This window comes from Solanum stenotomum, chromosome 8 (assembly GCF_019186545.1).
Source record: "Solanum stenotomum isolate F172 chromosome 8, ASM1918654v1, whole genome shotgun sequence".
Classification (NCBI taxonomy): Eukaryota; Viridiplantae; Streptophyta; class Magnoliopsida; order Solanales; family Solanaceae; genus Solanum; species Solanum stenotomum.
The window spans coordinates 59,736,424-59,763,449 of record NC_064289.1 but is presented as its reverse complement, the minus strand read 5'-3'; the positions used below and the strand labels follow the sequence as shown (position 1 = coordinate 59,763,449).

General features: G+C 36.6%; 2 protein-coding genes and 2 pseudogenes across 3 annotated transcripts in view; 3 read left to right on the top strand and 1 right to left on the bottom strand.

Annotated features, from left to right (window-relative positions):
• Positions 1-15,910, bottom strand: part of LOC125874054 (protein TRANSPORT INHIBITOR RESPONSE 1-like) — a 285,290-nt gene extending 269,380 nt beyond the window's left edge. For both annotated transcript variants that reach the window (XM_049554861.1, XM_049554860.1), the window contains exons 1-2: positions 15,549-15,910; positions 14,318-15,054 (exon numbers count right to left, since the gene is read on the bottom strand). In XM_049554861.1, coding sequence (XP_049410818.1) covers positions 14,318-15,054; positions 15,549-15,773 — 962 coding nt within the window. In that variant the 5' untranslated portion in view covers positions 15,774-15,910. The remainder of the gene's footprint in view (positions 1-14,317; positions 15,055-15,548) is intronic.
• The window catches only part of LOC125874048 (putative late blight resistance protein homolog R1A-3), a 163,264-nt pseudogene that overhangs the window by 42,870 nt on the left and 93,368 nt on the right, over positions 1-27,026 (top strand).
• LOC125874047 (putative late blight resistance protein homolog R1A-3) lies at positions 68-13,120 on the top strand (annotated as a pseudogene).
• Positions 23,421-24,062, top strand: LOC125874057 (glutaredoxin-C13-like). The gene has a single exon (XM_049554863.1). The coding sequence runs from the start codon at positions 23,491-23,493 to the stop codon at positions 23,794-23,796; it is 306 nt and encodes a 101-aa protein (XP_049410820.1). The 5' UTR covers positions 23,421-23,490; the 3' UTR covers positions 23,797-24,062.

The window sequence follows — 27,026 nt, the reverse complement described above, 5'->3', positions numbered from 1 at the left end:
ATTATTATTTATTCTCATATTTTCCTCTTCTTTCTCCTGATAAAGTTTTATGTACTTTTTATGCATCAGGTCTTGAGAAGTTGAAAGGAAGGGAAGGAAAAGTAGTATCATGGAAAAATTAAAAGATAATGAAGGAGAAATAGAGAAAGAAGAAGCAAACAACTCATTGGTATGTTATTTGATAGAGTGAACTGTAAAGTATTGAATTGTAGATATCATGTGGCTTTAAAATTTTGATATGTGTTATTTTGGCAGGTGTCATTTTCTGCTCTTCGCAAGGACGTTGCCAATGTTCTGGATTTCATAGAGAGATTAAATAATGAAGAAGATCATAAGGCTGTTGATGTGGATCTAATTGAAACGCTGAAATTGAAGCTCACATTTATTTGTACATATGTCCAGCTTTCTTATTCCGATTTGGAAAAGTTTGAAGATATAATGACTAGAAAAAAACAAGAGGTTGAGAATCTGCTTCAACCAATTTTGGATGATGATGGCAACAACGTAGGGTGTAAATACGACATGCATCATGTCCTTGCTAGCCTCAGGGACAATATCAATCATTGTATCAGCTCACGTCATCGTTCTAAAGCAAGTGCCACCATGCTTGAGGAGCAGTTGAACTTCCTCCTCCTGAATCTCCATCAATTATCCAAGCATCGTGCTGAACAGATTTTCCCATTTATGACTCAATATGAGATTCTTCAGAATGTGTGTAGCAACATAAGAGATTTCCATGGGTTGTTAATGAATGGTTGCATTGAGCAAGAAATTGTTGAATATGTCTTACCTCAGTTTCAAGTCATGGCTGAGAGAGTAGGACACTTCCTTTGGAATGATCAAATTGATAGAGAGTCTAGACTCTTCAAGATAGCACATCTACTCATGAAGATTATTACAATTGAGTTGGAGGTTATGAACATATATTTTACAAATTTGAAAGCTTCAACTTCAGCAGAAATTGGACACTTCATTAAGCAAATCCTGGAAACCTCTCCAGACATTCTTCGGAAATATCTTATTCATCTACAAGAGCACATGGTGACTGTTATTACCCCTAGCACTTTAGGGGCTCGAAACATTCATGTCATGATTGAGTTCCTATTAATTATTCTTTCTGATATGCCCAAGGACTTTATTCATCATGACAAATTATTTGATCTTTTGGCACTTGTTGGAGCAGTTATCAGAGAGGTATCAACTCTTGTTCGCGACTTAGAAGAGAAATTAATGAATAAAGAGAGTACCAGCGAGACAAATCGTGCAACCCTAAAGTTGCTTGAAAATATTGAACTCCTCAAGGAAGATCTCAAACATGTTTATCTGAAAGTCCCGGATTCATCTCAATGTTGCTTCCCCATGAGTGATGGACCTCTCTTCATGCATCTGCTACAGAGACACTTAGATGATTTGCTGGATTCCAATGCTTATTCAATTGCTTTGATAAAGGAACAAGTTGGGCTGGTGAAAGAAGACTTGGAATTCATAAGATCTTTTTTCGCGAATATTGAGCATGGATTGTATAAAGATCTCTGGGCACGTGTTTTAAATGTGGCATATGAGGCAAAAGATGTCATTGATTCAATTATTGTTCGAGATAATGGTCTCTTACATCTTATTTTCTCACTTCCCATTACCATAAAGAAGATGAAACTTATCAAAGAAGAGGTCTCTGATTTACATGAGAAGATTCCCAAGAACATGAGCCTCATTGTTGTAAACACCCCCAAGAAGCCAGTTGAAAGCAAGTCATTGACAGCTGGTAAAATAATTGTAGGTTTTGAGGAAGAGACAAACTGGTTACTTCGGAAGCTCACCAGTGGACCAGCAGATCTGGATGTCATTTCGATCACTGGTATGCCGGGTTCAGGTAAAACTACTTTGGCGTACAAAGTATACAATGATAAATCAGTTTCTAGCCATTTCGACCTTCGTGCATGGTGCACGGTCGACCAAGGATATGACGAGAAGAAGTTGTTGAATAAAATTTTCAATCAAGTTAGTGCCTCAGATTCAAAATTGAGTGAGAATATTGATGTTGCTGATAAGCTACGGAAACAACTGTATGGAAAGAGGTATCTTATTGTCTTAGATGACGTGTGGGATACTACTACATGAGATGAGTTAACAAGACCTTTTCCAGAAGTTGTAAAAGGAAGTAGAATTATTTTGACAACTCGAGAAAAGGAAGTGGCTTTGCATGGAAAGCTCTACTCTGCTCCTCTTAACCTTCGATTGCTAAGACCAGAAGAAAGTTGGGAGTTATTAGAGAAAAGGGCATTTGGAAACAAGAGTTGCCCTAATGAACTGTTGTATGTTGGAAAACAAATAGCCGAAAATTGTAAAGGGCTTCCTTTGGTGGTGGATCTGATTGCTGGAGTCATTGTTGGGAGGGAAAAGAAAAAGAGTGTGTGGCATGAAGTTCTAAATAATTTGCATTCCCTTATTTTGAAGAATGAAGTGGAAGTGATGAAAGTTATAGAAATAAGTTATGACCACTTACCTGATCACCTGAAGCCATGCTTGCTTAATTTTGCAAGTAACCCGAAGGACAATGCAATGTCAATCCCTGACTTGAAAGTTGTATGGATTGCTGAAGGGTTTGTGGAAAAGACGGAAATGAAGAGTATGGAAGAAGTGATGAAGGTTTATATGGATAACTTAATTTCCAGTAGCTTGGTAATTTGTTTCAATGAGATAGGTGATGAACCGACTTGCCAAGTTCATGATCTTGTGCATGACTTTTGTTTGATAAAAGCAAGGAAGGAAAAGTTGTTTGATCGGATAAGTTCAAGTGCTCCATCAGATTTGTTGCCTCGTGAAATTGCCATTGATTATGATGAGGAGCACTTTGGGCATAAATTTGTCCTATTTGATTCAAATAAGAAAAGGCATTCTGGTAAACACCTCTATTCTTTGACCATAAATGGAGGCATAAACACCTCTGATACATTTCACCTAAGACACTTGAGGCTTCTTAGAGTGTTGCACCTGCATCCCTCTGTGAATGATTCTTTGCTGAATGAAATATGCATGTTGAATCATTTGAGGTTCTTACACATAGGGACACGGGTTAAATATCTGCCTTTGTCTTTCTCAAACCTCTGGAATCTAGAAATCTTGTGGGTGGATAACGAAGAATCAACCTTGATACTATTACCGAGAATTTGGGATCTTGTAAAGTTGCGAGTTCTGTACATAGAAACTTGTTCTTTCTTTGATATGGATGCAGATGAATCAATACTGATTGCAGAGGACACAAAGTTAGAGAACTTGAGAATGTTATCGGGACTCATGCTTTCCTATTCGAAAGATACAGAGGATATTTTCAAAAGGCTTCCCAATCTTCAAGTGCTTTCATTTTATCTCAAGGAATCATGGGATTATTCAACAGAGCAATATTGGTTCCCGAAATTGGATTGCCTAACTGAACTAGAAGAACTCATTGTATGTTTTGCAAGTTCAAACACAAATGACAGTGGGTCCTCTGCAGCCATAAATCGGCCATTGGATTTTCACTTCCCTTCGAGTTTGAAAAAATTGTCGTTGTATGCCTTTCCTCTGACATCCGATTCACTATCAACAATAGCGAGACTGCCCAACCTTGAAGAGTTGTCCCTTTATCTTACAATCATCCATGGGGAAGAATGGAACATGGGGGAGGAAGACACCTTTGAGAATCTCAAATTTTTGAAGTTGCATGAAATGACACTTTCCAAGTGGGAGGTTGGAGAGGAATCCTTTCCCTCCCTTGAGAAATTAAAACTGCAGGGATGTCGTAAGCTTGAGGAGATTCCGCCTAGTTTTGGGGATATTTATTCATTGAAAATTATCACACTTGAAGGCAGCCCTCAACTTGAAGATTCCGCTATGAAGATTAAGGAATATGCTGAAGATATGAGGGGAGGAGACGAGCTTCAAGTCATTTGCCGGAAGAATATCACGTTCTTTAAGTAGCATTATATGTGAACAGGTTCTTCTCCATTCTTTTGCTGTTCTGATTCCTGTGTTTGATGAAAGTCTCAACAGAAACTAAATAGAAATATCATTGTTATAAACAAGTTTGACTTTTTTTGAGAAATATATTTGAAATGTACATGGCATATTATTATGTCTCGACAATATACATCTGCCCCTGGCCTATATGGTTATAGGTTTTGTTTTCTTGAATATTTGTGTTTTCTTCTTTATCTTATAAACTACTCTACTTCTCTTTTTTTTGCGCGTCTAAATTAACATTGTGGGATAATGTTTTGTAAGCGCTATCGAAAATGACTTTTTATATGTCTGACTATATCTGCAGAATTGGTTCCTTCTATGATCTTGATAAAGTTTAAGCACATTTTATACATCAGACCCTTTGGTATTGACTACTGGAAAGTACAATCATGGAAAGAGGAAAGGAAAATGAAGGAGAAAGAGATGAGGAGGAAGGAAAGGGTACGTCATTCATATAATAACTCATATAATACAAAATGTGATACATATGTTTAAAGAATTGTTATTCGAAAGTTCATAATCTGAAGCATAAATAATAAAAGTTTCTTTCTTTCCCACAAACTTTATGTGTCCCCGTCAAAAAGCAGAACCCTTTCCTGCTGCCCCCAGCTCCTCCGCCATGCTCAGTTCACCTCCTAGTAGGATTACAGACTCTGTGATATGATGGACAAGAAGGAAGTCAAACAAAAGGTTGGCAACCTCTGTACCATATGCAAGTTATCCTGTATCTCTGTTTTTGTAAATCTTTCAAGAAATACCATCATCACAAACATATATGTGAAAACTCTTGAGGTAATAAAGTTACCAAGAAATTCCAATGCAGCAAGAAGTGGGATCTTCTCGTGCAAAGAGTTTGAATGGTGGAATTCACGTGTACCAAGAATCAGCCATCGCTAAGCATTTGGAGTTGAGAGACAGCTGTTTCTAATAATCAAGATGTTCAAATAGGTGCTGCTATAAGGCATTTGGCCTCGCGTGCAACAGTAAGTGTTATTAAAACTTCTCTTGTGCCTATTGATACATCAATGCAGTTGTTTAAAAACCAAAATATATATGCGTGTTATTCTGATTAATTCAGTTGTTTACAGTCTTCTATGAGTCCCTACTTATGGTACCATTGCGATTATCATCCCTAATAAAAAAGGGTTTTTGTCTGCACGAATTTACTCAATTGAACATAGCTCTAGTCTTCAACTCATTCCGCTGTCATGCTTTTATTTGATTTTTCTTTCAGCAACCATCCTCCCTGATGTGGCTCTTCCTGGAAGTGAGAACTCTGCTGCCAGACCAAGGAAATAAGGAGAAGATTGAAAGGGTTATGAATTCGTTAGCCCTCCTTGACCGAATCAGCCAGGCTGAAATTGACACCAACGTTGAAATATGTCTATAAGTGTGTTTGACGAAAGTCTCAACTGAACTATTTGTGAATATTATGTAGAATTTGAGTAGATGAGCATGTGTTGTTTTATGCTCTTTTTCTTGTCATCATTTTACTTGTATAAAAATATTTCTAGATTAGAAAAATTATGTGTATATCAATTATAACAAGTTATTCTGAAACATATTGCAACACTTAAAAGGTTTTGATTAATCGAGCCTAAAATAACTTGAGCTGAGAAGCTCCCATTTTTGGAATGAATGTTCAAAAAATGGCAACCATTTGTTGTTTTGTTTTTTCTTCTCTTTCCGATTACTTGTTTTGTGAATAAATACATAAAATTATATCATTTCTTTTGGAGTGTTTTCCTTTGTTGTCATCTCAGCCGCACGCAAGTATTCATATTCAAATAACTACTCTCTCTGTCTCATCGTATCGTTTGAATTTTCACAAAGCTAAATAGAAATAGCAAAAAAATGACTTTTGAAACTCGTGATGGTAAATATATCATAGTATTTGCGTAGAAATAAAAGCTTTTAATTAAGAAATTATATATAAAAAAATGTTAATATTATATTTGGACGGAATAATAAGAAAATAGTGTCAAATAAAAATGAAAAGGAAAAAGTAATATGAAGTGAGCAGAGTATTATTCTTATGAGAAATTTCGATTAGCTTTCTAATTAAATTAATGTATACCTAATTATGAATTTGGACTTTGTAGTAGACAAGTGATTCATGCTTTTGCTTTTTAGTTGCACTAACTTGTCTTTATAATTTCTTTAATACTATACAATTATGAGGGAATACTATGCATGATTTTCTCTATAAAATTTTTAATAGTAAGATTCTTTTCTCCACTAACCCCAATCAACAAAAGAGTCTTTTTTTAAGCATTAGTCTTTGTTTGGTATGGATATCCATATTATCAACAATTATTTTTCAAATCTGCTTATTATATTTTTCATGAGTTGTTTTTTCAACACCCAACCAAACATGTCCCACAAAAAAAGGCATTGTGGTCTTATTAAACCCCAATTTGTGTCATTAGTTATATATTCTTGCATACATAGTTTGTGTTTAGTTCCATAAATTTGAGCTCTATTGATCATATAACAAAGCAAGGAGAGGCTATTTTTTTCATCAAGTAACAAGGTTAGTTAACTCATCTACTCTATTGAAGAAAATGACAAAAATATTAATTTCTCATCTTTGGTAGTAAGTTAAATCTAGTTGGATTTTGTTAATCATAAAGTAGAGAAATGAAGAGCTATGAGATTTTAGGAGTTTGAATAAATAATCTGACCTTGTGAAATTTGGATAAGATGCTCAATCAGCTGAAACTTGTTCCTTACTACTGCTTGATAGATAAGAGTATGAATGCTTCCAAGTGTGACTTCTTAGGTATTTTATCAACCAATAGACCTCTTTCCCCCTTGGGTAGAGGAACCACTATATATCCAAGTTTTGTTACTTTGTAGAACAACTATTTCTGTCTTCATAGCATGGAGGATCTGAGACTGCTTCACTATAGGATGATGACTCTACTTCATAGCAGCAACAAAATGCTTGTTCTAGAGGGTCTTCTGTGTTGTACCCATCTATGTCAATTTAGATGGGTACACATGCATAAACTAGTAAAGTTAAACAATAAACACACACGTCCTATGTAGGAGTGGCAAACGAGCGAATCAAGTCGATCAAAAATGAGTTAAATAAAAATGGATAAAGTACTCGACCCGACTCACATTTTAAATGGATAAAAACGAGTTATCCAATGGATAATATGGGTACCCATATTTACTCATATTATAATAGAAATCTTGTTATAAGCTTTAAAAACAAAAAAAATTAAAGTTTTTTTTATCACTTCACTCCACCTCCTACCCCCTATCCCCGAAAAATGTAATAAAAAGAAAGAATAATTTTGTTTTTTTATAAAAAAAAAAATTTAAGTTTTTTATCGCCCAACCTCCCTCCCCAAAAAAAAAATTACCACCCCACCCCCCACCCCTACACCCCATCCCAAAAAAATATCAACAAAATTTTAAATTTTTTCCATTAAAATTTTTTTACCCCGCCACGTCCCCTATCCAAAAAAAATCTAAAAAATATTCCATTTTTTTACATGACAATTTGTGTACATAAAAGATTATCATCCATTTTCTTCTTCATATAGGTTGGAAAAGTAATGGTAAACGAGCAGGACTTCTTTTTTGTAAATAATTAATAGTTGTGATACACTTTATTTTATTGAATATTTAGATCTTCCATTTTCTTCTTAATATTTTAGACTCTTTTTTTTTTGTAAATAATTAACAGTTGTGAGATTTTATGTTTGAGTTTTCATGTCATATATAAACATTTTAATGGGTGATTAAGATTGATATTTCCAGTGTTAGAAACTAATTGTGTGAATCTAAAATTACTATGTCTATATGTCAAGTTATACAATTTCTCTTTATGCACCATTAGATGTTTGACTAGTTTGATAAATATATATATATCGACAAAAACTCAATAAACAAGTGGTTACAAATTTATTATACGGATAATATCTCAAATGGTCACTTAACTTTAAATAGTTTACTCAGAAAGTCACGCAACTTTTGGTAGTTTACTTAAAAAGTCACTCAACTTTATTTTATAACTCAAAAGTCACTTAACTACTTGTATTTCACTTAGAAAGTCACTCAACTTTATTTTATAACTCAAAAGTCACTCAACTACTTGTATTTCACTTAGAAAGTCACTCAACTATTGATATTTTACTTAGAAAGTCACCCAATTAATTTAAATGATTTTTTAATTAAATTTTGTTGAATCTAATTTTTATTTTAAACTATTTTTTAAGAGATAATAAGAATCCGTTTTAATTATCTTATTTACCCGCTCCAATTATTTAGTTATAATGTTTTTGAAAAACATACGGTAGTAGTTGACGGAAAAAAAAATTCTTTAACATTCTAGCAACTGTGTTATGTTACTCGAATTAATGCTGCTAAAAATGATCCCAAAAAAGAGAAGATGTTGGAATCGAGAAGTAATTACTCCATTTGTCCCTAATTACTTGTCCACTTTTCCTTTTATAGTTGTCCCTATTTACTTGTCCATTTTGACAAATCAAGAAAGGATAAAAAAAAATTACCTATTATACCCTCAATTAATTACTTTGAAAAAAGTAGAACTTTTTGAAAATCTTAAATTTTAATTTATCCACTTCATAATTAATAGGGGTAAAATGGTAAACTAATTATGTCAATAATTATTTTCTTAATAGGTATACCATTATAAAAGTGGACAAGTAATTAGGGACAGATGGAGTACTAATTAAGAAGTAATCCAAACAAACACACAGTTAATCTTATCCTTTTTTTCAAAAATTAGTTTTTTAAAAAAAATCATTTCACTAAATTTAATAAAATAATTAAAATGAGCATGCTATTTTTATATATAAAAATTAGTTTAAAACAAAATTTATTGAAAAAATCATTTAAAATAGTTGAGTGACTTTCTAAGTAAAAAATTAATAAATGAGTGACTTTTTAAGTGAAATATCAATAGTTGTATGACTTTTGAGTTATAAAACAAAGTTTGAATTATAAAACAAAGTTAAGTGACTTTCTAAGTAAACTTATTTAAGTTGAGTGACTATCCAAAGTTGAATGACTATATGAGAGTTAAACTAATTAAGACCTCCTCTTAAGTTCACGTGAAAGTAGTGATTATTCTTATCGTTTCATCTTCTTTCTCCTGATAAAGTTTTATGTACTTTTTATGTATCAGGTCTTGAGAACTTGAAAGGAAAAGTAGAATCATGGAAAAACGAAAAGATAATGAGGAAGCAAGCAACTCATTGGTATGTCATTTGATAGAGTGAACTGTAAAGTATTGAATTGTAGATATCATGTGGCTTTAAAATTTTGATATCTGTTATTTTGGCAGGTGTCATTTTCTGCTCTTCGCAAGGACATTGCCGATGTTCTGGATTTCCAAGAGAATGAGGAAAATCAAAAAGCTCTTGACAAAGATCAAGTTGAAAAGCTAAAATTGGAGCTGGCATTTATTTGTACATATGTCCACCTTTCTTATTCTGATTTGGGGCAGTTTGAAGATATAATGACTAGAAAAAGACAAGAGGTTGAGAATCTGCTTCAACCAATTTTGGATGATGATGGCAACAACTTCGGGTGTAAATATGTCCTTACTAACCTCACCAGTAATATGGATGACTGTATCAGCTCTCATCGTCATTCTAAACCAGATGCCACCATGATGGATGAGCAATTGGACTTCCTCCTCTTGAATCTCTATCATCTATCCAAGCATCGTGCTGAAAAGATGTTTCCTGGAGTGACTCAATATGAGGTTCTTCAGAATGTGTGTGGCAACATAAGAGATTTCCATGGGTTGATAGTGAATGGTTGCATTAAACATGAGATGGTTGACAATGTCTTACCTCTGTTTCAATTGATGGCTGAGAGAGTAGGACACTTCCTTTGGAATGATAGAGACTCTCGACTCTCCGAGCTAGATGAGGATGATCAGACTGATGAAGACTCTCAATTATCCGAGCTAGATGAGGATGATCAGAATGATAGAGATTCTAGACTCTTCAAGCTAGCACATCTACTCTTGAAAATTGTTCCAACTGAACTGGAGGTTATGCACATATGTTATACAAATTTGAAAGCTTCAAATTCAGCAGAAGTTGGACGCTTCATTAAGAAGCTCCTGGAAACCTCTCCGGACATTCTCAGAGAATATCTGATTCATCTGCAAGAGCATATGATAACTGTTATTACCCCTAGCACTTCGGGGGCTCGAAACATTCATGTCATGATGGAATTCCTATTGATTATTCTTTCTGATATGCCCAAGGACTTTATTCATCATGACAAACTTTTTGATCTCTTGGCTCGTGTTGGAGCACTTACCAGGGAGGTATCAACTCTTGTACGCGACTTGGAAGAAAAATTAAGGAATAAAGAGGGTGACGACCAAACAAATCGTGCAACCCTAGACTTGCTGGAAAATATTGAACTCCTCAAGGAAGATCTCAAACATGTTTATCTGAAAGTCCCGAATTCATCTCAATGTTGCTTCCCCATGAGTGATGGACCGCTCTTCATGCATCTACTACACATACATTTGAATGATTTGCTGGATTCCAATGCTTATTCAATTGCTTTGATAAGGGAAGAAATTGAGCTGGTGAAGCAAGACCTAGAATTCATAAGATCGTTCTTGGTGAATGTTGAACAAGAAATGTATAAAGATTTTTGGGCACGTTGTTTAGATGTAGCATATGAGTTGAAAGATGCCATTGATTCAATTATTGTTAGAGAAAATGGTCTCTTACATCTTATTTTCTCACTTCCCATTACCATAAAGAAGATGAAACTTATCAAAGAAGAGGTCTCTGATTTACATGAGAAGATTCCCAAGAACATGAGCCTCATTGTTGTAAACACCCCCAAGAAGCCAGTTGAAAGCAAGTCATTGACAGCTGGTAAAATAATTGTAGGTTTTGAGGAAGAGACAAACTGGTTACTTCGGAAGCTCACCAGTGGACCAGCAGATCTGGATGTCATTTCGATCACTGGTATGCCGGGTTCAGGTAAAACTACTTTGGCGTACAAAGTATACAATGATAAATCAGTTTCTAGCCATTTCGACCTTCGTGCATGGTGCACGGTCGACCAAGGATATGACGAGAAGAAGTTGTTGAATAAAATTTTCAATCAAGTTAGTGACTCAGATTCAAAATTGAGTGAGAATATTGATGTTGCTGATAAGCTACGGAAACAACTGTATGGAAAGAGGTATCTTATTGTCTTAGATGACGTGTGGGATACTACTACATGGGATGAGTTAACAAGACCTTTTCCAGAAGTTGTAAAAGGAAGTAGAATTATTTTGACAACTCGAGAAAAGGAAGTGGCTTTGCATGGAAAGCTCTACTCTGCTCCTCTTAACCTTCGATTGCTAAGACCAGAAGAAAGTTGGGAGTTATTAGAGAAAAGGGCATTTGGAAACGAGAGTTGCCCTGATGAACTATTGGATGTTGGTAAAGAAATAGCCGAAAATTGTAAAGGGCTTCCTTTGGTGGCTGATCTGATTGCTGGAGTCATTGCTGGGAGGGAAAAGAAAAAGACAGTGTGGCTTGAAGTTCAAAATAATTTGAGTTCCTTCATTTTGAACGGTGAAGTGGAAGTGATGAAGGTTATAGAATTAAGTTATGACAATTTGCCACATCACATCAAGCCATGCTTTCTTTACCTTGCAAGCTTTCCGAAGGACACTGCAATCACAATCATTTTGTTGAATGGTTTATGGCATGCTGAAGGACTTGTGGAACAGACAGAGATGAAGAGTGTGGAAGAAGTGATGGATGTTTATATGGATAACTTAATTTCCAGTAGCTTGGTAATTCTTTTCAATGAGATAGGTGATTAGCGGACTTGCCAAGTTCATGATCTTGTGCATGACTTTTGTTTGATAAAAGCAAGAGAGGAAAAGTTGATTGACAAGATAAGTTCAAGTACACCATCTTCTTCTTCAGATTTGATGCCACGTATATTGACCATTGATTATGATGATGATGAGGAGCACTTTGGGCTTAATTTTGTCCTATTCCGTTCAAATAAGAAAAGGCATTCTGGTAAACACCTCTATTCTTTGACCATAGATGGAGACGAGCAGTTGGCCAATAGTGTTGCTGATACATTTCACCTAAGACACTTGAGGCTTCTTAGAGTGTTGAACCTGGATCCCTCTTTTTTCAATGTGAACGATTCTTTGCTGAATGAAATATGCATGTTGAATCATTTGAGGTACTTAAGTATTGGGACACAAATTAAATATCTGCCTTTGTCTTTCTCAAACCTCTGGAATCTAGAAACTCTGGTAGTTCAAAACAACGAAACAATCTTGATACTATTACCGAGAATTTGGGATCTTGTAAAGTTACGAGGGCTGTTTGTGAGTAATTGTTCTTTCTTTGATATGGATGCAGATGAATCAATATTGATAGCAGAGGACACAAAGTTAGAGAAGTTGAAAATATTAGGGGGACTCATTCTTTCCTATTCGAAAGATACAGAGGATATTTTCAAAACCTTTCCCAATCTTCAAGTGCTTGAGATTGAACTCAAGGAATCATGGGATTATTCAACAGAGCAATACTGGTTCCCGAAATTGGATTGCCTAACTGAACTAGCAGACCTCACTGTAGGTTTTAATAGTTCAAACACAAACGACAGTGGGTCCTCTGCAGTCATAAATCGGCCATGGAATTTTTACTTCCCTTTGAATCTGAAAAAATTGCGTCTGGCTGACTTTCCTCTGACATCCAATTCACTATCAACAATAGCAAGACTGCCCAACCTTGAAGAGTTGTACCTTGATCGTACAATCATCCATGGGGAAGAATGGAACATGGGGGAGGAAGACACCTTTGAGAATCTCAAATATTTGAAGTTGGATGAAATGACACTTTCCAAGTGGGAGGTTGGAGAGGAATCCTTTCCCTCCCTTGAGAAACTAAAACTGCAGGGATGTCATGAGCTTGAGGAGATTCCACCTATTTTAGGGGATATTAGTTCATTGAAAATTATCAAACTTGTAGAGAGCCCTCAACTTGAAGATTCTGCTCTCAAGATTAAGGAATATGCTGAAGATATGAGGGGAGGAGACGAGCTTCGAGTCGTTGGTAGGAAGAATATCCTGTTATTTAAGTAGCTTTTGAGCATTATGGTTGAAAAGTAGATTGTATTTAGAAAACTTATAAGGTTTTAACAAAAAATATAATTTTAAACATTAATCTTGTACACCAAAATACTATTCGTATCACTGCTTTCTTTACTATTTTGGCAGATAGATTCATTGAGTTATGCTTTTGCTTTTCTTACAATAGCAGAATTTTCTTACTTTTCTGCCACTAGGTATCTCTTTATTTTTTTTCTTTGCATTCACATACACAATAATTTTCTTGCTTATAAGCCGTCTGTGGAGGATTTGACGTTTTCAAGTTTCTATGGCAACCTCACGTTAACATCAATAATAATTAGATTCACAATCACATATTTATAATTATTAAGTTGATAACTTAATACACATATGTATAGGATTTTTACAAAAGTTAAGGGATTCACATGAATTCATAGATTACGCTGTGGATTTGCCTATGGCTGTCCAAACCTCCTTTGTGTCAAACTTGGTCTGAAGTCCCATCTTATGTGCTCAAAGCACGATTGTTCAACCTCAATCAAGGTACTGATTTAAAACGACATTGATACTACTCTGTCACAAACCCAACAAACTTCTATCATAAAAGCTAGACCGTGAAGTGAGGAGTTGTAGAGAGCTTATAAGCACTCATGACTTCCTCTCCTCAAACATTCGACCAACNTTTGTTTATCAAACTGACTCGTACTAGAACACTGAAATACCTTCTACTAAACGTTCAACAAATGGGATTTCCAGCACTCAAAATGAATGAAAGGTTCACATTAAACTTCAAAGAGAATTACAACAATACATGACCACAAGTACATTGACAGCACCATTTAACAGAAGAAGAAGTCACTAGAGAAAGTTAAGCCGATACATAATGATACAAAATAGGATACACAGTTGAACACCCCCTCTCCAACCCAAAAATACAATAGCTGTCCTTGCTGATATAGCACAACAAGAAGAGTTCAAATTCATTATTAATTAATTGCTGAGAAGTCGATCAACAAAAGGTCAAATCACTTCACTGCCACCATAACCAGCACTGCAACTACAAGGCTCAAGCAAGTAAACGCGGGTGAAAGATTAACATAAAACTTATACCTGAAGTCTTCCTAAGAAGCCAGAGAGCAATTCCCGTTGCTATATGGAGTCAATGCTGCATCTTCATCAATAATCCAAACAAAACCAGGAGTGTCGAACCTCCTTCCTGACACTGTCTTGTATATATAAAGTTTCTCAACAGGGCAGCTTTCTAGTGTCGTATCCAGATGACCCCTCTCGTCTATAACTTCAACATTAAGCCCTGGCAACTTCTGGGATAGCAGCTTACATGCTTCAAAACTTACTGAACAATTAGACATCCAAAGGGATCGCATTGTCTCCAGCTTTGCAGCATTAGCCAACAGAGCCTCATCGCCAAAGGGGCAGTCTCTAATCTCCAACTTACGAAGGCTCTCACAACCAGAGAGAACATAGTGGAGGCCTAGATCGCTATCCCCCGCAAAAGCTAAGGAAAGAATCTCTAACTTCTTAGCATGGACCCCGATGTACTCAAACACACGATCTGTAAGAAGGCCAGAAAGAGAAAGTCGCCGCAATTCCTTGCAGTATTGCACAATGGCCCCAAAACCAGCATCAAGTAGTTCAAGGGTTAAGTAATCAGGAGTTCGAGGCTCGCTAATACGCAAACGAAATCGGATCATGTTAGGACGATTCCTTGCAATAGTAACTAAGGCGTCATTTGTCATTTGGCGGCAGAAGTATAAAACTGACTGAAGCTTAGGGCAGCCCATTGAGACAGCTACAAGGCCTTGCTCTGTCAAGGATACATTCGGTCCTGGAGCAAATGGATCAGAAGGAAACACCCTAAGCTCTTGAATTTCCTTACTAGTGTTGGCAATCTCCTCAAGACCGCTATCTTCAATGTAATCTAGCACCTGCAATCACATCCATTCCAAGTACCTTAAAGCGTAAGCTGGATAACCAATTTTGCAATAGAGCCAATGGACAAGAAGAGCTTAAAAACTAATGGAAGTGTCTAACTCGGAAAGATAAACATGAATTGTCAAAGTGTAGGATTCGTGCAACACTAAGCTTCAACATTAAATTATTCTTCATATGGCAGACCAGCAAATTATTCAATGAGTTTACTCGACATTAATTGTTTAGCTATGTTATCTCAGTATACACTGAAGTTTATTACGCTGCTTATTTATCCCTGGCAGTTATCAGAATCAGCAAGACAATTAATAAGTTAGGATTATTGTTCTTCTCTTGGAAACTTCTGTGTTTACAACTAACAATCAATTTATCTATTTTATCACAAACACATTCATATATCCCTTCTAAAAAAAATCAGTTCATGTATCGAGCCATGACTATTGAAAACACGCAATAAGTATACAAAAGTAAAACACAAGCTAGAACCTACCCACAACCGCTGCAAATTGAGACAGTTGCCAATGAGCTTGCCAAGATCAGGTATTTGAATGGTAGCATAGCTTAAATTCAAAGAGGTGAGTTTGGAATGGACTGGATAAATAGTTGGAAAGTAGGCTGGCACAGAATCCCAAAACCCACTCAAGCCTTTGAGTTGATTACAGCCTGAAAAAGCTTGAGATACATTTACGAAAACTTCAAAAACATCAGCCTGCATGTCAGCAGAGTAGGATCCTGTACCAAATTCAACCAACTTCGAAGCATGACGAAGTAGCTTTGGAAGTTTCTCAATGGAAACAACACGATTGAGCCGAAGAGTCCTCAAATGAGGAGAGCGAGCAACTAGACGCTCCAAAGCTGAGAAGCTGACTTCAGAAGCCAAACAAGCTTCCTCCATGATCCTCTGGAGCTATGAGCTTCCTCCATGATCCTCTCTTGGAATCCATTTACCATAGGTACACACAATCTACCTTAATACCTCAATACATCATCTCCCCCTTGTCCAAAAGCTAATACTCTTTGCTTTTGAACATTTGCCTTTAACTCAAGCAAAATGGGATCTTGGTCTTGTTTCTCTTTCACTTCTGACACTAAGGATGACTCGGCCCCGTTCGTCACCGCTACACCTCCTTCTGTGAAATCTATAAGTCTGACTCCCAGGCGTACTAGTCTGTGCACTTCTTTTGCTAACTCTCTCTTCCCTTCTTCAACATAGGCGGTGCTACCCATAGACAACCTGCTTAAAGAATCAGCAACAACATTATCCTTACCTGGGTGATAAAGAATACTCAGGTCATAATCCTTGAGTAATTTTAACCACCTCCTCTATCTGAGATTAAGCTCTTTCTAAGTAAGCACATATTGAAGGCTCTTGTGATCAGTGAATAAGTCGACATGCACACCATACAAGTAATGACGCCATATCTTCATAGCAAATACTACAGCAGCCAACTCTAAGTCATGGGTTGGGTAGTTCTTCTCATGAACCTTCAACTGTCTGGAGGCATAAGCTATAACCTTGCCATTTTGCATTAAGACACAACCCAAACCAACTCTAGATGCATCATAATACACCACAAAACCTTGAGTACCTTCTGGTAACGTCAAAACTGGAGTTGTAATCAACCTCTTTTTCAATTCTTGAAAGCTTTTCTCACAAGCTTCAGACCATTGAAATTTCACTGTCTTCTAAGTCAACTTGGTCAAAGGAGATGCAATAGACGAGAACCCCTCAACAAACCTTCTATAATAGCCAGCTAAACCCAAGAAACTCCTAATTTCAGTTGGAAATGTGGGTCTAGGCCAATTCTGCACTGCCTCAATTTTCCGAGTATCAACTTTAATTCCATCACCGGACACAATGTGGCCTAGGAACGCCACAGACTTAAGCCAAAACTCACACTTAGAGAACTTGGCATACAACTCCTTGTCTTTCAAAGTCTGAAAAACTGATCTGAGATGACTAGCATGATCTTCTTCATTCCTTGAATAGACTAGTATGTCATCAATAAAGACGATAACAAACATATCTAAATAAGGTTTAAAGACTCGATTCATCAAGTCCATGAAAGTTGCCGGTGCATTGGTCAAACCAAAAGACATGACCAAAAACTCATAATGACCGTATCTGGTTCTGAGAGTTGTCTTTGGGATATCCACATTCCCTTACCCTTAACTGATGATAGCCTGATCGGAGGTCAATCTTCAAAAAACAAGTGGCACCCTGAAGCTAATCGAAAAGATCATCAATCCTCGGAAGAGGGTACTTATTCTTGATGGTAACCTTATTCAACTGGCGGTAATCTATACACATCCTAAGGGAACCATCTTTCTTTCTCACAAACAAGACCGGAGCACCCCAAGGTGAGACACTCGGTCGAATGAAACCTTTTCTAGGAGATCTTTCAACTGTTTTTTCAACTCTTTCAACTCTGCTGGTGCCATTCTATATGGCGGAATGGAGATAGGATGAGTATCTGGAATGAGATCTATGCCGAAATCTATTTCTCTCTCAGGAGGAATTCCGGGTAGATCATCAGGAAAAACTTCTGGAAACTCTCTTACTATAGGAACTGACTGGAAATGAGGTATCTCAACACTAGAGTTATTAACTCGAACTAAGTGATAGATACAACCCTTTGAAACTAACTTTCTTGCCATAAGGTACGAAATGAAACGACCCTTAGGCACTGCTGAACTACTACTCCACTCTATGACTGGCTCACTCGGAAACTGAAACTTGACTACTCGAGTTCTACAATCTATCGATGCAAAACAAGCATGAAGCCAATCCATACCTAGAATAACATCGAAATCTACCATGTCTAACTCAACCAAATCAGCCATGGTGTTCTTGTGATTGATAGTAACAGGACAATCACGATAGACTCTTTCTGCTAGAATAGACTCCCCAACAGGTGTAGAAACACAAAAGGGTTCACAAAGTCTTTCAGGAAGAACATCAAACTTATTTGCAACATAAGGAGTTACAAAAGATAAACTTGCTCCCGGGTCTAGCAAAGCATACACATCAAAAGCAAAGACTCTGATCATACCAATGACAATATTTGGAGAATTCTCTTGCTCATGGCGACTGGTGATTGCATAGAGGCGATTTGCTCCTCCGCCGGTACTAGAAGTAGCTCCTCTAGGTGCCGTCCTGGGGGAGCAACTAAAGAAGATTTGGCCCTATTGCCCAGATTTCCACTACCTTGCTTATTCTTAAGGCACTCCTTCATGAAGTGACCCTCTTGTCCACACTTAAAGCAACATGTATGACCCTGACGACACTTCCCTGGATGGACTCTACCACACCTAGCACATGCAGGAAACAAGCTACCTCCTTGTGTCACACTACCTGAAGACTGTGCTGGTCTAGCCTTGAAGTCCTTCGAATTCTGGCCATTAAATTCCCCTTTGTATCGGGGTGTAGGTGGTCTAGCGGATGATGGAGCAGGTCCCTTTTTCCTTTGTTAGAAGGACGGACGATTCACATTACCTTTCTGCTGCCCGGACTCATTTCCGGTCTTGGCTCTCTTACTTCTGAACTCTTCTCTGTCCCTCAGCTTCTCTTCCTCAACGTGTTGTACATAGACCATTAACCTGGATATGTCCATGTCCCCAATAAGCATTGCAGCCCTACCTTCCTTACTTGACAACCGAGACAGCCCAGCAACAAACAAGCTCATTCTATTTCTCATGTCTGCCACTATCTCCGGAGCATAGCAGGATAGTTGGGTGAACTTCAGACTGTACTCATGAACAATCAAGGACTCCTGCTTAAGTGTGAGGAACTCACGTACCTTGGCCTCTCTCAATTTTCGAGGAAAGAAATGCCCCAAGAAAGCTTCCTTAAAACAGGCCCAACTCACAGGTGGTGCATCCTCAGCTCTACTTCCTTTCCACTGGTCAAATCAAGCTCTAGCAACATCCTTCAATTGATACGCAACTAGTTCAACTCGCTCAGTGTCCGACACATGCATCACATCAAAAATCTTCTTCAACTCCTCAATGAAGTTCTCTGGATCCTCAGTAGTATTAGAACCCATGAAACTCGGAGGATTCATCCCCAAGAACTCACGAATCCTAGAAGTGTCAGCTTCCTCATGTCGAGCTCCCCTTTGCTGACTAATCTGATTAGTTACAGCTTGACTCAGAATTCTAATTGCCTCTCTGGAATCGGCATTAGAAACTTCCCCTTGATCTTACACTCCCGGGGCATAAGGTAACTCTTGCTTATCCACATAACGTCTACGAAGACGCCCTCTGCCAACTCTTCGTTGAGGCATGACTATCTGAAACACGCGCAAGCATGAATTAAAAAAAACTTCTTAGAGATAAACTCTAACGCACGAGTTGAGTGTGAAAGAAATGAGAAATCTTCATAAATGTTGTAGCCTCCCAATTATAAATGTGGCGCGCTTCACACCGATAACGAGGATTCTACAGATACGGCTTCATAGACTCCCTAGGACTCTTGAACTCTGTGCTATGATACTAAGTTTGTCACGCCCCGAGCCTACACCTTGGGCGGGACCGGCACTCGGAGACCATTGCTGGCCCCAAGCGAACCCTTGGCCTGGCTTTCTTAACTCAGCGGAAACCTAACCCAACAGAATAACTCAATGCAAATGCAAGGTTACAAAACAACTTAACTTATAAAATTTGGCCACAAAGGCAACTCGAATCTCAAAATAGAATATTTACATATATACATAGATGAGAGACTCAAAACTAACTGACTGGCTGTCTATGAAGCCTCTAAAATACTGAGATGGATGTTGGGACAGACCCCGCAACACCCTAATAAAACAAAACTAAGAACACAAAATAATTGAGTCCTCCAGAATGCAAGGAGGCTTACCACTAACTCTGGAGTGCTCAACTGGATCAATGACGTGCAGGATGTTGATCCGGGGTACCTGTATCTGCATCGTCATAAGATGTAGGCCAACTGGCATCAGTACATTGAATGTACGAGTATGCGAGATGGAAAGCTAAACCGCAACTTAAGCTTGAAAAGAGTACAAAAGAACACTTACGTTGGCTCTGTTCTACTTGTAGATAACTGAACTTAATATATAAAGCAATAAGACACATGCAGTAAATAAAGCTTGCAAAATAGTGTAAGCAACTTAGCTCGTTAATGATAAAACAATAACAAACTCAACTTTTCTTATATAAAAGTAATATAACTTTAGTGGGAGATTCTTTAACCGACAACCACCACTATGAGCCCTAGTGGTGGTACAACATTTTACCTCACATTGCCTAAGGACCATCCTATACCTAGCCGTGATATAGGAAGCTATCTTTACTAAGTGGATCCACTATCTTAACTTTCGTGATCATCTAAAAAGTATGACCCGAGAAAATCCCATGTTGGCCACATGGTTCTTATGGAAAGTTGAGTTAATATGAACTCGTGTCCCCAACTCGGTGCTCAAGACTACTCCCAAAAATATACTTTAGCTCATAAGTGTTTTGAACACATCTTTCTTTAGTTTGAGATAATTGCTCAAAATCTAGCCCAAAGGCTCTTTTGGAATCGATATTCCTTTCTTACTCAATGTAAAAACATTTAGAAACTTCTTTGGGAAATACATAGTTCCCTAATAACCTTTGAGAAAATGGTCTCGACTTTATGCTCTTGACTTAACTTGAGACTCTTTACTTAGCTTGAACTCTATACTCTTTACTCGACTTGAAATTTGAGCCTTAAAATGAAGGTAAAACGTTTAATAACGACTCTTGAAAAGCTTTAGAGACTTGCTTGAACTTACTTATTAACTTTGCTTGACTTGACTCTAACTTCACTTTAACTTGATACTAACTCGCCTTGAATTGGATTATGGATTCAAGGTGTATGATCACACGTTTTTGGATGAGTTCTTGACGTTTAGAAGCACCTTGGAGTGTTGGAAATGACTAGGAAACATAGGTACAATACCAAGGAACATGCATGAGAAAGTGTGAAAAGAATGGGGGAACTTGGCATCCTTGGCGCTCTGCTAGGCGCGGCACCCCAAGGGACAAAGCTCAGAAGCTCTTTTGGGGCGCGCTAGCAGGCGCGACGCACCACCCCTTTCCCCAGAAAACTCGACTTTTCTCCCTCTTTTCTCCAACTCTAAACCACCCTAACTTAAAGGGTTTCGACTCCAAACTTTAAGGATCATAAAATCCCTCAACATACAAGAGATTCAACTCAAAAACACAATCAAATCATGTACTAAACCAATAAGAACTTCCAACAACACAACCAACAACTTCAACAACACAAACCAACAACTTCAATAACACAAACCAACAATTTCAACAACCCAACCAAGCTTTTCTTGGAAATAAAATGAGTTTGGCGTGTGGGGGAAAGGATCAACCCAACACTAAGAACTCACATACCTAGTAGGGATCACCCCCGATGATATCCACGACGATCCTTGACGAAAATCCTTGCTTGATCTTCTCTTTCTCCTCTTCTTCTCCTCTTCACTCTCAAGCCCTAGCTCTCACTCTTTAAAATGGGACAAAATGATCCAAAAATCAGCCTAACACAACAATATAACCCCAAAAGAAATAGCTAGGGAAAAGACCAAAATGCCCTTAAAATTTCCGGACGGATTCCCTGCCAACTGCCCAACTTTCAAAGGGCATAACTCGCTCATACAAACTCGGAATTGAGAAAACTCGGTGGCGTTGGAAATATCATTCCACAAGCTTCGCTTTCATAACTGGAACTACTCCTAACTCATCCTGAGCTAGGAGTTATGACTGCTCAAAGTTGGCCAAAACTCACTGATTTCCCACACTTGACCAAATTTCCAGATTTTGAAATTATTATTTTTTTTTCAAAAATGACTATTTCCAATTTCAAGCTTTTTCATAGTTATTTCAAATTGTCATATGTTACACAAACCCTCAATTACAAACAAGAAACATTTAACCCCCAGATGCAAAGATTAGAACTTTTCTCACCAGTACGACTATTGTACTCAGACAACAATGCTCCACAAAACTTACTGCTTCCCCAATGCCTCAATTACAAACAAGAACAGTACTCTCAGATGCATAGATTAAAACTTATCCTAACCAGTAAGGGCTAAAGTACCCAGACAACAATGTTCCACAAAACCTACTATTTCTTCAAATCAGGTAACCCCAGATAAAAAAATAATTTAATGAAGTCGCCGGTAGGGGCTAAAGTACTCAGACAACAATGCTCAACAAAACCTTCTAGTATTTCCTCAAAACAGTTACCCGATAGATGTAAAGACTAAAGTACTCAAACAACAATGCTCTACAAAACCTACTATTTTCTCAACCTCTCAATTACAAGCAAATACAGTTATTAACCCTAGATGCATAGATTAAAACTTTCCTCAACCCCTCAATTACAAACAAGTACAGTTAACCCCAGATGCAAAGATTAAGACTTCTTTGCACCATTAACAACTAAAGTACTCAGACAACAATGTGTTGGAGTTTATTTGCCCTGATTTCTTACCATAAATAGGTTTTCCTTTTAGGAAAAGGTTTTAATATTTTACTAGTCCTTTTCTTGTAGAAAAGGTTTTTGGACTCTATAAATATAGGTTTGTTCCTTCTAACTTAATCAGCATTCACAATGTAGTCCTAGGGTTTTGAGAGTTGCGGTTATGGAGGAGAATTTTGTGCACCTCCTTGTATTCCGAGTGAATTGGTTGAGGTTGTTTCTCTATATATTTTGTACTCTCATATTTATAGTGGATTGCTCATCTCTTTTGTGGACGTAGGTCGATTGACCGAACCACGTTAAATCTGTCTCTTTTGGTATATTTCTCATTTGTCTTCTTACTCATGGTCTTTCGAGGTTTGCTTTGCTAGCTTCCGCATTACACCTGCTTATTTCGGTCCTAACACAATGCTCTACAAAAAATATACCATTTCATCAACCCCACAGTTACAAACAAATACAGTCAACCCCAGATGCAAAGATTAAAACTTTCCTCATCCCTCAGTTTCAAACAAGTACAACTAACCCCAGATGCAAAGATCAAAGATTAAAACTTTCCTCATCCCTTAGATGTTCCATTTTTTTTTCTTTTATAAATAGTGTAGCCATGAAAACCCTATATTTCCAAGCAATCTCTTAATAAAAAAAAAAATTAACAAGTTTTTTCTTGCTATTTTGTTTCTTCCTTCATCTCTTCTAGCATCAAATTTTGTAACCATCGGATCGATGTTCAAATTCTGTTGAACTTAAGATCCGATGGTATACTAAAGAGTACCTCCATATATACCCCTATATTTCGACAGCTTTACATATATACCAGAATATCAAGTATAGCTCGTAACAATCTATCTGTTGAACTTTTAAACCAACAAGAAACCCTAGTTTTTGAAAACCTAACCCTACCACCTTTTTTACTCATATTTCATCATACTGCTAGTCGTTGTAAATGGCTGACAAGGTACAACAAATGTCATCAGAGCACGGGGTGATGATTTTCAGCAAGAGTACGTGTTGTTTATGCTACGCGGTCACTATACTATTTCGAGATCTTGGTGTTGATCCATATGTGCATGAACTTGATCATGATTCTGATGGAAAAGATATGGAAAAAGCTCTTATGAGGATGGGTTGTAATGCCTCAGTTCCAGCAGTTTTTATAGGGGGAAAATTAGTTGGATCAACAAATGAAGTTATGTCACTTCATCTCAAAGGATCCCTAATTCAACTCCTCAAGCCATATCTACCTGATTAAAATAAATAAATTCGAGAATTGGAGAGTGAAATTATTCGCCTGTAAAGGGAAATAAGAAAAAGAAAGTACTTTATGAATTAGGGGGATATATAATATTAAAAAGAAATTTAAAGGTTAAAATAACAAACGAATAAAAGTTAGTGGCTCGATCGACTAATGACACTAGTCATGTAGATCAAGGTCATGGTTTAGTATATGATCAATGTTGTAATAGTTTTTGATTATATGTATTTTGTGAGATATTAATTGATCCTAATTATTAGTCATTTGATAATTAGCTATCATGAACTATATATATAAAGTTGTACAAATAAACATATATATGCATCCGATGTGGCATCCTACATGGCAATTTGTGTTTTACATGGTGTTCAATGTGTATTATGCCATGTATGACTCATGTGTAGGATTGTGTATCAGTCGTTTCGATTTGGTTTGGAAGTTTATTGGTTCGACCTATTGGTTATCGGTTTGTAGACATGCTAAACCGTTAAGAACCATTAAGATATTGACTTATCGATTATCAATTTATCTGTTATTGATCATTATCGATTTAACCATTAAGATTTGACACAAAAAATAAATGATTGAAAATTACTTAGAAACATGGTGACAGACCAAATAAACCATGCACATGAATTGATAGATTGTGTCTTGCTCAAAAGCAACACTAACACATTGTAGAATAACAAAATAATATGAAATTAATTCCTAAGTCAAGGACTTTATTTACATAATGGTATAAATATAATTTATTAATTACCATCGAGTTATCAGCTAACCCGTAAAGAAAAAATCTCAAACCATTAAAAATTGATAACTCAATAATAAAAAAATCAGAACCATTATCAAAACAGTTAAATGACTAAACCATTATCAATAAATCAATAAAAAAATTTTGATTCGAATTATCGGTTTCAATTAGGGTTTGGAGTGATTTGATGAGATCTGTTTTCCCTTTCTTGATGTGTCCGTTAAACGTGCCTTTGATTGCGTCAATTTGATTCTTCTTGTTTAATCTAATCTTGAGAGATATTGATGTGATTTCAGGGGCTCTTATCAACTTTCCATATTTCTTGAGCGATTAATTGCTATTGATCAAAATTCATAAGCATCCAGGAAGCTAACATAACTGTCGTATATTCAAAATTAAAGGGCATAAATATAAAAAGCATAATATATAAATATGCCATTTAATTGGGCCTTATTTCACATTTGGGTTCTCCAACTTTGGGTGTGCACAAGTAGACACTTAAACTTGTATGAAGTTGAACAAGTAAACGCATGAGTCCTATGTGGCATAATACACGTAGGACACCACAAATGATGTGTGTCTATTTGTTCAATTATATACAAGTTTAAGTGTCTACATATGCACACTCAAAAGTTTGAAGGCATAAATGTGAAATGATGCTAAGTTAAAGGTCATATTTATGTATTATGCCAATATAAAATGGAACCCGGAGCCAAAAGGGCAAAAAAAATTATCAAAAATTCCAAAAGGGTGCATCAATTTTTTTTTTAACCAAAAAGGTAAAATCGCTCCCTCATCCTTTGTAGAAAATTAACTCTGTCTACTTTGTTACGTTAAAATATATCAAAATCGCTGCCACAACAGCGATTTTGTAAAAAAAAAAAAAAACTTTTTTTCATACAATCGCTGCCACAGCAGCAAATTTGTCAAAAGAAATCGCTGCGCTGGCAGCAATTTTGTCGGTTTTTTAAAAATAAATAAATCGTTGTTCTAGCAGAGTTCTTTCTTTTTTTTTTTACATAGGAAAATTAAATTAAAGTCGCTGCAATTGCAGCAATTTTCTTTAAAATTCTTTAAATTTTCTATTTTTTAAAAATAGCTGTTGAGTAGCGTTTTATTCCAAAACTTTTATTTTTCCAAAGCGTTTTGTCTTTAAACTTTTTTTAAAAAGAAGTTTTGGAAAAAAATTAAAAAATAAAAGAGAATCGCTGCTACTGAAGCGATATTAATTTTTTTTTTTTTAAAAAAAGGTTGCTGAAGCAGCCATTTAAAAAAAATAAAATTGACAAAATCGCTGCCGGTGCAGCGATTTAAAAAAAAAACAAATTTGACAAATTCACTGCCTTAGCAGCAATTTTAAGAGAAAAACAATAAATAAAAATCGACAAAATCGCTGCTGGGGCAGCAATTTTTGTTTATTTTAACGGTGTAGACGAAGTTAATTTTCTTTGAAGGATATCGCTCCCTCAGGAGCAATTTTACCCTTTTGGTTGAAAAAAAAAATTGATGTACCCTTTTGGAATTTTTGACAATTTTTTTTTCCCTTTTAGCTCCGGACTCATATAAAATGAGGCTAAGTTAAAAGACATATTTTTGTATGATATAATACATAATTATGCCCTTTAACTTGGTTTCAACGGACATCTATGTACTCCAACTTTGGATGTGCATGCAAGTAGACACTTAAACTTATATAAAATTGAACAAGTAAACACACACGTTGTCACACCCCAAATCCGGATGTGATGGCACGTGTCCATTTTCCACCGGACACGTCAGCCTAACCCAACCACAACGATAGAGAAGTAGAAATACGAGAATAAAAGATAATAAATAAGCGGAAGACTTTAATTAAGACTCGACACTACCCAGAATTTGGTTGTCACATGTACAAACCTCTACATACAGAATTCGAATAAAAATATACAAGTCTCAGAGTATAGTTCTCGAATAGTACAAAACTGAAAGTAAAGATAACTCAAGGGCACGTCTGGAATGAACCGCTACCTCTCGAGTATGTCCCGAAGTTCAATCTGCTAAAGAAAATACTAAGCCGAATCTGAGAGAGAGCTGTCAACCTACACAATTGTGTAGAAGCAAGGGTGAGTACCGAAAACCACAGGTACTCGCAAGTAACTCTAAACTAAGCAAAACTAGCAGCTACAAACAACTCCTTTCAATCCCAACCGAACCACCGAAACTTCAATCTAGCAGCAAACCAACCAACCTATACTAAACAAATCATATTCAACAGCCAGAACCAACAGTATATCCTCATCAACCTCAGATCAACAAATAAGAGCAAGTAGATCAAATTCCACATAAGAAGGGTAAACCGATACAATCCACACATCACAGACAAAGATAAGGCAAATGCGATGCAAAATGCAATAATGATGTCATGTAGTCGTGATGCATGTCTGTCCTACGATACACATCTGTTGACGTAATCAGTCCGCGCTGAATACTCAAATCA

Bases quoted from the DNA above. Each gene is read 5' to 3' on its own strand.
- LOC125874057 (XM_049554863.1), top strand. From the start codon at position 23,491: ATGGCTGACAAGGTACAACAAATGTCATCAGAGCACGGGGTGATGATT.